Below are 12,230 nucleotides of genomic sequence, written 5' to 3'. Positions count from 1 at the left end.
CACTGGGCATGTGCAGTGGCGGTGTGTTGATGAGAGTCGTGAGTGAGTCGTGAGTGAGTCGTGAGTGAGTCGTGATGCCACAGGTTAGGTTAGATCATCAGTATAGGAAGGGCTTCGTCACCCAGCACCTGTCCCATCCGTAGAAGGCTCATAGTGGCTGATGAGCCTCTGTAGGAGTAATGACCTGGATTGCATCCCAAATGGTACACTATTCTCCTTTTATTGCACTAGTTTTGTCCAGTCCCATAAGACTCTGGTCAAAGTAGTGAACTATATAGGGAATAGGGTACCATTTGGGCCGCATACCCTGGTCAGGCCCATTAAACTTCTTTAGTGGTGTCAGATCAATACACTGCACAAATATACGTTATACATAGGGATTAAAACCAGTATCCGCGAACCCCCCCCCCAAAACAATGACGGGACATCGGGAACAATAATATACAGTGCTTTTGGGAAGAATTCAGACATTGACTTTTTCCACATTTTGTTAGGTTACAGCCTTATTCTAAAATGTATTAAATAAAAAACTGTCCTCGTCAATCTACACACAATACCCCATAAAGACAAAGCGAAAACATTTTTATTTTTTATTTTCCCAAATGTATTAAAAGACAAACAGAAATACCTTATTTACATAAGTATTTAGACACTTTGCTATGAGACTCGAAATTGAGCTCATGTACATCCAGTTTCCATGAATCATCCTTGAGATGTTTCTACAACTTGATGAGAGTCCACCTGTAGTAAATTCAATTGATTGGAACTTATTTGGAGAGGCACACCTGTCTATATAAGGTCTCACAGTCAACAGTGCAAGTCAGAGCAAAAACCAAGGCATGAGGTCGAAGGAATTGTCCGAAGAGCGCCGAGACCGGATTGTTTCAAGGAACATATCTTGGGAAGCGTACCAAAGAATTTCTGCAGCATGAAGGTCCCCAAGAACACAGTGGCCTCCATCATTGTTAAATGGAAGAAGTTTGTAACCAACAAGACTCTTCCTAGAGCTGGCCGGCTGGCCAAACTAAGCAATCGGGAAGAAGGGTATTGGTCGGGAGGTGACTAAGAACCCGATGGCCACGCTGACAGAGCTCCAGAGTTCCTCTGTGGAGATGAGAGAACCTTCAAGAAGGACAACCATCTCTGCAGCACTCCACCAATCAGGCCTTTATGGTAGAATTGGAAGCCACACTCAGTAAAAGACACGTGTATACCTGCTTGGAGTTTGCCAAAAGGCACCCAAAGACTCTCAGACATTGAGAAACAAGATTCTCTTGTCTGATGAAACCAAGATTGAACTATTTGGCATGAATGCCAAGTGTCACGTCTGGAGGGAACCTATCACTATCGCTACAGTGAAGCATGGTGGTGGCAGCATCATGCTGTGGACATATTTTTCAGTGGCAGGGACTGGGAGACTAGTCAGGATCGAGGCAAAGATGAGCGGAGAAAAGTACAGAGAGATCCTTTCTGAAAACCTGCTGCTGGGGCGAATGTTCACAGTCCAAAAGGACAACAACCCTAAGCACACAGCCAACACAATGCAGGAGTGGCTCTGGATGTCCTTGAGTGAACCAGCTCGAGCCCGGACTTGAACCCGATTGAACATCTCTGGAGAGACCTGAAAATAGCTGTGCAGAAATGCTCCCCATCGAACCTGACAGAGCTTGAGAGGATCTGCAGAAAAGAATGGGAGAAACTTCCCAAATACAGGTGTGCCAAGCTTGTAGCATCATACCCAAGAAGACTCAAGTGTCTGTTATTTTTTATAAATTCGCAAAAAATTCTAAAATCCCTTTTTAGCTTTGTCATTATGGGGTATTGTGTTTTGATTCATGAGGGGGGAAAAACAATTGAATCCATTTTAGAATAAGGCTGTAACCTACCAAAATGTGGAAAAGTCAAGGGATCTGAATACTTTACAAAATACGTTATAATTTCCATGGAAAAATATTAAACAGATTTGAACTATCTGACTTCATCCACACATTAGACCACTGATCACAATGCTAGCGGCCTACCAATTCAGACTACGCAACACAAGACCCCAATAGATTCCCTTTAACTGGCATTGTTGACTATCATGAAACTGTAGCAGACTACATGTGACCTTTGCTTACCATAACTGCGTTGAATCTCAATCTCACGTTCAAAAATCTCCAAACTAGCTTTGGCAGAGGCTCCAAAATATAAACTGCTACTCACTGTTAACAAAACGGCTGATACATTGTGTCCGCAGAAGCACTCAAGGAAATAGACATTTGCAACGTTGTTCCATGATGTTACACTAACAAAAGTGAGAGCATGATTTTAATGATCCGCAGGGAATTGATAAACCATGGTGCTGAATCTCCACTACTGCGGCCATTTGCTTTTCTGTTTGTTTAGCGCAGCATCAGACTACATTCCCTAAGACTAAGCCAACACAGTAAGCGGCAGGTATTCTAGCGGTTAAGAGCATTGGGCCAGTAACTGAAAGATTGCTGGTTTGAATCCCGAGCCGACGAGGTGAAAAATGTGATGTGCCCATGAGCATTTCACTTAACCCTAATTGCTCCTGTAAGTCCCTCTGGATAAGAGAGTCTGCTAAATGACTCAACTGTTGTCAAAACAACCTGGATAAGAGCGTCTGCTAAATGACTTAAATGTAATGTAAATGTAACCACTACTTGGCCTCATTCCCATAATAGTGAGAGGAAAGGACCAACAAGCTTTCCGTCACCGGTAGGCTAAAACGAATTACGTTTTCACTAGGCTGTAATAACCGACCAACAGTGCTTCATATGCCTACATTAAAACTAGATTACATCAACAAAATATTGTGGTGACTTCGAGAACTTTTAGTTGATTAAAATGAAACAAAATCAAGAAACTGTTAGATTCCTGCGTATATTTTTCAGTGGTAGAATTATGTCAGATTTCCTTCGCTGGTATTATATGCTTTTAAATAGCACTTCCGCTTTCAACAGGAATACTGGGATGCCTGAGAATGGCTTGTAAGGGAACATTTTCAGGGAAATATGAACCCCTAGTTATAATCAACCATGGCATGTCTGATCCACTAAAGGACACAAAGAACTTGCAGACCAACCTCAACATTTTTACTTCAGACATACAGTACATTTCCCATATCTGCCAAGGCGGGCAGGCAACTAGGAACTTGGTGTACGGCACAGAGATGTGACCTGCCTGTGACATTGGAATGCTGTCAGACACAATAGTGCGTACCCTATAGGCCAGCCCAGATAACTGCTGAGGATCATGGTCCATAGGTTAAATAGGGGGAGGTCACTAACATATCTCACATTAACACCCAGAAACTTAATTGACCTAATTGGACAGGACTGGGCATTTAACGACTGCCAGTGGGCTCATTTCAGCCTCAATCTCCCCCTTCCTCCTCACTTTCATTACTTTGTCTTTTCTATACCCTGTTCCTCTTTCCGTCCTTCAAACTCTACTCATTTCACTCGCTTGTATGGCTCCATTTTGGGATCCCAGTTTCATTGGTGCTTGTTATCCGAGTGTGGATTGACGCTATGACACTTTTATCGTCTTGTCGATATTTTTTTCCAATAAACTCTTTCCTTTTTACAGTATCTAACTAAATTATTCTCTTGTTGTATGTGTGTAGAAGTGTAACAATGAAAAAGAGAAAATAAATAATACATTGAAACTCATGCAAATCAATCAAACAGAAACATGAATAGATACTGTCTTGTTCTCAGCAGATGTCTATGGGTTAAAGAAAACTAGACCAGCACACGCACACAAATAAAACTATACCAGCACACGCACACAAATAAAACTATACCAGCACACTCACACAAATAAAACTAGACCAGCACACGCACACAAATAAAACTATACCAGCACACGCACACAAATAAAACTATACCAGCACACGCACACAAATAAAACTATACCAGCACACGCACACAAATAAAACTATACCAGCACACGCACACAAGAGGAACAATGTACTGGAATAAAGTATGTAACTTCTGTCATGTCTGTGTACAGTATGATCCTTAAAACACAACTCAGTAATAAAAAGGAAAGAAGAAAAACAAGTAAGAAAATCAGAGAAACAGAAATCAATATGGTGGATTCTGAGGGTTTCTTTTGTGTTGGGTATTTACTCTCTAGACACGTTGGGCAGCAGGGTGGGTTTTGTTTTCAGAAGGGAACACAGATCCCTCTCGGAATCAAACGAATGAGGAGAACCCGGCGATGGGGGCCCGAGATCCAGGGGCTGGGCTGGGGCTGCTGGGGGGCCAGTAGGACAGGGTGTTGGAGTGGCTGGGAGGGGTGGAGTTGGAGAGCTGCTGAGAGGGGGTGGGAGTCCGACTGCCTTTAGGCCGGAACAGACTACCCTGGCCCTGGGGTTGACCATGGGGCTGGGTCTGGGTCTGGGGTAGAGGGGTGGTGGAGGTGAGCTGGGGTGGCAGCGGGGGCAGGGGTGGTGACGGGGCGCAGGGCTCCGGGTCACCGGACTCTGATTCTGTATAATTGTAGGCCTGTGCCCGGGAGATGCCCTTCTGCTGGCGGCGCCAGGAGTTGTAGTAGGTGGGGTCACTGATGTAGTGGCTCACAAAGGAGTGTGTCTTCTGTCTGTGCTGGTCCACTTCGTACTCACTGTCACTGCCCTGAGAGGGGTGAAGGGGGAGAGTGGAGGGAAAGGACAGGGGAGGAGGAGAGGTGGGGAGGGGCATGGGGAGAGATGGAGTAGGGGGAGGGAGAGGACAGGGAAGGAGGAGAGGATGGATGGAGTAGGAGGAGGGAGGACAGGGAAGGAGGAGAGGGGTATGGGGAGAGATGGAGTAGGGAGAGGGAGAGGACAGGGGAGGAGGAGAGGATGGATGGAGTAGGGGGAGGGAGGACAGGGGAGGAGGAGAGGAGAGGTGGAGTAGGGGGAGGGAGGACAGGGAAGGAGGAGAGGGGTATGGGGAGAGATGGAGTATGGAGAGGGAGAGGACAGGGGAGGAGAGGATGGATGGAGTAGGGGGCGGGAGGACAGGGGAGGAGGAGAGGAGAGGTGGAGTAGGGGGAGGGAGGAGACGGATATGGGGAGAGATGGAGTAGGGAGAGGGAGAGGACAGGGGAGGTGGAGAGGAGGGATGGAGTAGGGGGAGGGAGGACAGGGAAGGAGGAGAGGGGTATGGGGAGAGATGGAGTAGGGAGAGGGAGAGGACAGGGGAGGAGGAGAGGAGGGATGGAGTAGGGGGAGGGAGAGGGGAAAAGGGAGGGAGAGAGAGGAGATGTTATCAGCACAATACCACATATTTGTCTGAGAAGTTAGAGATGTGATACTGTGGTTTTTTGGGAGGTTCAGAGCACAGTGTCTTTCTATAACTAACACACACACACACACACACACACACACACACACACACACACACACACACACACACACACACACACACACACACACACACACACACACACACACACACACACACACACACACACACACACACACACACACACACACACACACACACACACACACACACACACACACACACACACACACACACACACACACCACCAAACATACCCACTACCAAACACACACTGTTGCTGCGGGTGATTCCCTGATCCACCTCTACGCAGATGACACCATTCTGTAGACATCTGGCCCCCTTCTTTGGACACTGTGTTAACAAACCTCCAAAGAGCTTCAATGCCATACAACACTCCTTCTGTGGCCTCCAAATGCTCTTAAAAGCAGGTAAAACTAAATGCATGTTCTTCAACCGATCACCCGCCCGCCCGACTAGTATCACTACTCTGGACAGTTCTGACTTAGAATATGTGGACAACTACAAATACCTAGGTGTCTGGCTAGACTGTAAACTCTCCTTCCAAACTCATATTAAACATCTCCAATCCAAAATTATATCTAGAGTCGGCTTCCTATTTCGCATCAAAGTCTCTTTCACTCACGCTGCCAAACATACCCTCGTAAAACTGACTATTCTACTGATCCTCAACTTTAGAGATGTCATTTACAAAATAGCCTCCAACACTCTACTCAGCAAACTGGATGCAGTCTATCACAGTGCCATCCGTTTGGTTGACCAAAGCTCCAGATATCACCTACCACTGCGGCCTGTATGCACTCATCGGCTGGCCCTCGCTACATATTCGTTGCCAGACCCACTGGCTCCAGGTCATCTATAAGTCTATGCTAGGTAAAGCTTTATCTCATCTCACTGGTCACCACAACAACACCCACCCGTATGTAGCATGCGCGCCAGCAGGTACAGTGCCTTGCGAAAGTATTTGGCCCCCTTGAACTTTGCGACCTTTTGCCACATTTCAGGCTTCAAACATAAAGATTATAAAACTGTATTTTTTTGTGAAGAATCAACAACAAGTGGGACACAATCATGAAGTGGAACGACATTTATTGGATATTTCAAACTTTTTTAACAAATCAAAAACTGAAAAATTGGGAGTGCAAAATTATTCAGCCCCCTTAAGTTAATACTTTGTAGCGCTACCTTTTGCTGCGATTACAGCTGTAAGTCGCTTGGGGTATGTCTCTATCAGTTTTGCACATCGAGAGACTGAATTTTTTTCCCATTCCTCCTTGCAAAACAGCTCGAGCTCAGTGAGGTTGGATGGAGAGCATTTGTGAACAGCAGTTTTCAGTTCTTTCCACAGATTCTCGATTGGATTCAGGTCTGGACTTTGACTTGGCCATTCTAACACCTGGGTATGTTTATTTTTGAACCATTCCATTGAAGATTTTGCTTTGTGTTTTGGATCATTGTCTTGTTGGAAGACAAATCTCTGTCCCAGTCTCAGGTCTTTTGCAGACTCCATCAGGTTTTCTTCCAGAATGGTCCTGTATTTGGCTCCATCCATCTTCCCATCAATTTGAACCATCTTCCCTGTCCCTGCTGAAGAAAAGCAGGCCCAAACCATGATGCTGCCACCACCATGTTTGACAGTGGGGATGGTGCGTTGCTTTTACGCCAAACATAACGTTTTGCATTGTTGCCAAAAAGTTCAATTTTGGTTTCATCTGACCAGAGCACCTTCTTCCACATGTTTGGTGTGTCTCCCAGGTGGCTTGTGGCAAACTTTAAACAACACTTTTTATGGATATCTTTAAGAAATGGCTCTCTTCTTGCCACTCTTCCATAAAGGCCAGATTTGTGCAATATACGACTGATTGTTGTCCTATGGACAGTCTCCCACCACAGGTGGATTGTATTTATCATCATTAGTCATTTAGGTCAACATTGGATCATTCAGAGATCCTCACTGAACTTCTGGAGAGAGTTTGCTGCACCACTGAAAGTAAAGGGGCTGAATAATTTTGCACGCCCGATTTTTCAGTTATTGATTTGTTAAAAAAGTTTGAAATATCCAATAAATGTCGTTCCACTTCACTTCACTTGTGTCCCACTTGTTGTTTATTCTTCACAAAAAAATACAGTTTTATATCTTTATGTTTGAAGCCTGAAATGTGGCAAAAGGTTGCAAAGTTCAAGGGGGACGAATACTTTCGCAAGGCACTGTATATCTCACTGGTCATTCCCAAAGCTAACACCCACTTTGGCCCCCTTTCCTTCCAGTTCTCTGCTGTCAATGACTCTGCTGCCAATGACTGAATTTGGAGACATATCTCCCTCACTAACTTTAAGCATCAGCTGTCAGAGCAGCTTATCGATCGCTGCAGCTGTACACAGCCCATCTGTAAATAGCCCATCCAATCTACCTACCTCATCCCCATATTGTTTTTATTGACTTTTTTTCTCTTTTGTACACCAGTTGTCATGTTTTGTCATATATTGTCTTGTCATTATGCTTTCCCTTCTGTTCGTTTCCCCCTGCTGGTCTTATTAGGTTCGTTCCCTTTTTCTATCCCTCTCTCTCCCCCTCCCTCTCTCTCTTCTCTCTATCGTTCCGTTCCTGCTCCCAGCTGTTCCTATTCCCCTAATCAATCATTTAGTCTTCCCACACCTGTTCCCGATCCTTTTCCCTGATTAGAGTCCCTATTTCTTCCCTTGTTTTCCGTTCCTGTCCTGTCGGATCCTTATCTATTGTTCACCGTGCTGTGTTTGTGTATCGCCCTGTCGTGTCGTGTTTCCCTCAGATGCTGCGTGGTGAGCAGGTGTCTGAGTCTGCTAGGTTCAAGTGCCTTCCCGAGGCAACCTGCTGTTCAAGATCGAGTCTCCAGTCGGTTCTCATCATTACGAGTGGAAGTTGTGTTTTTTGATTGTATTTTACTTTACTGGATTAAAGACTCTGTTTTCGCCAAGTCGCTTTTGGGTCCTCATTCACCTGCATAACAGAAGGATCCGACCAAGAATGGACCCAGCGACTATGGATTCTCTATACTCTACTCTCGAGTTCCAGGGAGCGATGCTCGGCAGACACGAGCAGGAATTGTCTGCTGCTCGGCATGCCGTTGAGACCCTGGCCGCTCAGGTCTCCGACCTCTCAAGACAGTATCAGAGTCTTCGTCTCGTGTCACCAGCTACTTCCGGTTCTTCCGAGCCTCCGGAACCTAGGGTTAATAACCCACCTTGTTATTCTGGGCAGCCCACTGAGTGCCGCTCCTTTCTCACCCAGTGTGATATCGTGTTCTCTCTCAACCCAACACATACTCAAGAGAGAGAGCTCGGATTGCCTACGTCATATCACTCCTTACTGGTCGGGCTCGGCAGTGGGGCACAGCTATCTGGGAGGCAAGCGCTGAGTGTACTAACAATTATCTGAACTTTAAAGAGGAGATGATAAGGGTTTTTGATCGCTCAGTTTTTGGGAAAGAAGCTTCCTGGTCCCTGTCTTCCCTATGTCAAGGTAATCGATCCATAACGGATTACTCAATAGAGTTTCGCACTCTTGCTGCCTCCAGTAACTGGAACGAGCAGGCGTTGCTCGCTCGTTTTCTGGAGGGACTCCACGCTAAGGTTAAGGATGAGATTCTCTCTCGGGAGGTTCCATCCAGCGTGGATTCTTTGATTGAACTCGCTATTCGCATTGAACGACGGGTAGATCTTCGTCACCGAGCTCATAGAAGAGAGCTCGCGTTAACTGTGTCTCCCCTCTCTCCGACACTACCGTCTTTCCCCACTGACTCAGGTGTTGAGCCCATGCAGCTGGGGGTATTCGCATCTCGACTAAGGAGAGGGAACGGAGAATCACCAACCGCCTCTGTCTCTATTGCGGTTCCGCTGGTCATTTTGTCATTTCATGTCCAGTTAAAGGCCAGAGCTCATCAGTAAGCGGAGGGCGACTGATAAGCGCTACTAGACGGTCCTCTCCGTCAAGTACATGTACTACTTTACCGGTCCATCTACGCTGGACCGGATCGGCAGCATCCTGCAGTGCATTAATAGACTCTGGGGCAGAGGGCTGTTTTATGGACGAAGCCTGGGCGCGGGAACATGACATTCCTCTCAGACAGTTAGGGAGCCCACGGTCATGTTTGCCTTGGATGGTAGTCCTCTCCCCAGTATATTATGTGAAACACTACCTTTAACCCTCACTGTATCTGGTAACCATAGTGAGACCATTTCTTTTTTGATTTTTTGTTCACCTTTTACACCTGTTGTTTTGGGTCATCCCTGGCTAGTGTGTCATAATCCTTCTTTTGATTGGTCTAGTGGTTCTGTCCTTTCCTGGAGCGTTTCTTGTCATGTGAAGTGTTTAATGTCTGCTATTTCTCCTGTTTGTTCTGTCCCCTCTTCTCAGGAGGAACCTGGTGATTTGACAGGAGTGCCGGAGGAATATCATGGTCTGCGCACGGTCTTCAGTTGGTCCAGAACCAACTCCCTTCCTCCTCACCGGTCGTATGATTGTTGTTCTGATCTCTTTAAGAAGCGTTTTGCATCCGCTCCTATCCTTGTTGCACCTGACGTCACTAAACAGTTTATTGTTGAGGTTGACGCGTCGGGGGTGGGCGTGGGAGCCATTCTGTCCCAGCGCTCCGATACTGACGATGGGGTCCACCCTTGTGCGTATTTTCTGCTTCTGCTCCTGGTCTTGCTGGGTCTCAGTCTGTTCCCTGCCATCGCATCTCTCCTGTTCTTGTTCCTGCCCTTGCTGTGTCTCAGTCTGTCCCTAGTTGTTACTCTCCTGGCCTGTTTGGTCCTGTTTGCTCTAAAGTTTTCAGTTCTCTACCCGTGTCTTATTTTTTTTTTTTTTAGAGTAGTACCCTAGTTTCCCTTTTTTTTTTTTTTTCCGTTACGGTCCTGAGGAGAGGAGTTGGGTTCTTTCTCGGGACGTGCTGGACCGTTTGATCTATGATTTCCTCCGTTGCCGCCAGTGTTCCTCCTCGAGAGCGCCAGGAGGCGCTCGGTGAGTGGGGGGGTACTGTCATGTTTTGTCATATATTGTCTTGTCATTATGCTTTCCCTTCTGTTCGTTTCCCCCTGCTGGTCTTATTAGGTTCGTTCCCTTTTTCTATCCCTCTCTCTCCCCCTCCCTCTCTCTCTTCTCTCAATCGTTCCGTTCCTGCTCCCAGCTGTTCCTATTCCCCTAATCAATCATTTAGTCTTCCCACACCTGTTCCCGATCCTTTTCCCTGATTAGAGTCCCTATTTCTTCCCTTGTTTTCCGTTCCTGTCCTGTCGGATCCTTATCTATTGTTCACCGTGCTGTGTTTGTGTATCGCCCTGTCGTGTCGTGTTTCCCTCAGATGCTGCGTGGTGAGCAGGTGTCTGAGTCTGCTAGGTTCAAGTGCCTTCCCGAGGCAACCTGCTGTTCAAGATCGAGTCTCCAGTCGGTTCTCGTCATTACGAGTGGAAGTTGTGTTTTTTGATTGTATTTTACTTTACTGGATTAAAGACTCTGTTTTCGCCAAGTCGCTTTTGGGTCCTCATTCACCTGCATAACACCAGTATTTCTACTTGCACATAATCATCTGCACATCTATCACTCCAGTGTTAATTTGCCTAATTGTAATTACTTCGCTACTATGGCCTATTTATTGCCTTACCTCCTCACGCTATTTGCACAAACTGTATATAGACTTTTTCTATTGTGTTATTGACTGTACGTTTGTTTATTCCATGTGTAACTCTGTGTTGTTGTTTGTGTCACACTGCTTTGCTTTATCTTGGCCAGGTCACAGTTTTAATCAAGAACTTGTTCTCAACTGGCCTACCTGGTTAAATAAAGGTGTTCTCAACTGGCCTACCTGGTTAAATAAAGGTGTTCTCAACTGGCCTACCTGGTTAAATAAAGGTGTTCTCAACTGGCCTACCTGGTTAAATAAAGGTGTTCTCAACTGGCCTACCTGGTTAAATAAAGGTGAAATAAAACATGTATAAATAAACACACACACACCTCAGGAAATTACAATTGGCTCAGAACAGGGCAGCAGAGCTGGCCCTTAAACATACACATTAATAATATGCATGTCAATCTCTCCTGGCTCAAAGTGGAAGAGATATCGACTTCATCACTACTTGTTTGTGTAAGAAGTGTTGACAAGCTGAATGCACCAAGCAATCTGTTTAAACAACTAGCACACAGCTAAGACACCCATGCATACCCCACAAGACATGCCACCAAGGGTCTCTTCACAATCCATGTCCAGAACAGACTATGGGAGGCGCACAGTACTACGTAGAACCATGACTACATGGAACTCTATTCCACATCAGGTAACTGATGCAAGCAGTAGAATCAGATAACAAATTAATTAAATAATTAAAAAACAGATAAAAAATACACCTTAAGGAACAGCGGGGACTGTGAAGAGACTCACACACTCTAGACACACGTACATTGTAATAATGTTATATGGTGGTATTATACATTTTGTATTGTAGATATGTAATGGTATAATATTGTTGTATGGTGGTATTATACATGTTGTATTGTATATATGTAGTGGTGTAGTATTGTTGTATGGTTGTATTGTATATATGTAGTGGTGTAGTATTGTTGTATGGTTGTATTGTAGATATGTAGTGGTGTAATAATGTTATATGGTGGTATTATACATTTTGTATTGTAGATATGTAATAGTGTAATAATGTTATATGGTGGTATTATACATTTTGTATTGTAGATATGTAATAGTGTAATAATGTTATATGGTGGTATTATACATTTTGTATTGTAGATATGTAATAGTGTAATAATGTTATATGGTGGTATTATACATTTTGTATTGTAGATATGTAATAGTGTAATAATGTTATATGGTGGTATTATACATTTTGTATTGTAGATATGTAATAGTGTAATAATGTTAT

The 12,230-nt window shown here is 45.0% G+C and overlaps 1 protein-coding gene across 1 annotated transcript in view; it reads right to left on the bottom strand.

Annotated features, from left to right (window-relative positions):
- Positions 1 to 1,799: 1,799 nt before the first annotated feature.
- Positions 1,800 to 12,230, bottom strand: part of LOC124038595 (protein sidekick-2-like) — a 709,487-nt gene continuing 699,056 nt past the window's right edge. Inside the window, 1 exon segment of the mRNA XM_046354647.1 lies at positions 1,800 to 4,649. Within this exon segment, the coding sequence (XP_046210603.1) occupies positions 4,209 to 4,649 (441 nt within the window). The 3' untranslated portion in view covers positions 1,800 to 4,208.

Source organism: Oncorhynchus gorbuscha, linkage group LG06 (genome assembly GCF_021184085.1).
Source record: "Oncorhynchus gorbuscha isolate QuinsamMale2020 ecotype Even-year linkage group LG06, OgorEven_v1.0, whole genome shotgun sequence".
NCBI lineage: Eukaryota > Metazoa > Chordata > Actinopteri > Salmoniformes > Salmonidae > Oncorhynchus > Oncorhynchus gorbuscha.
This window is presented reverse-complemented; position numbering and strand designations above follow the sequence as displayed.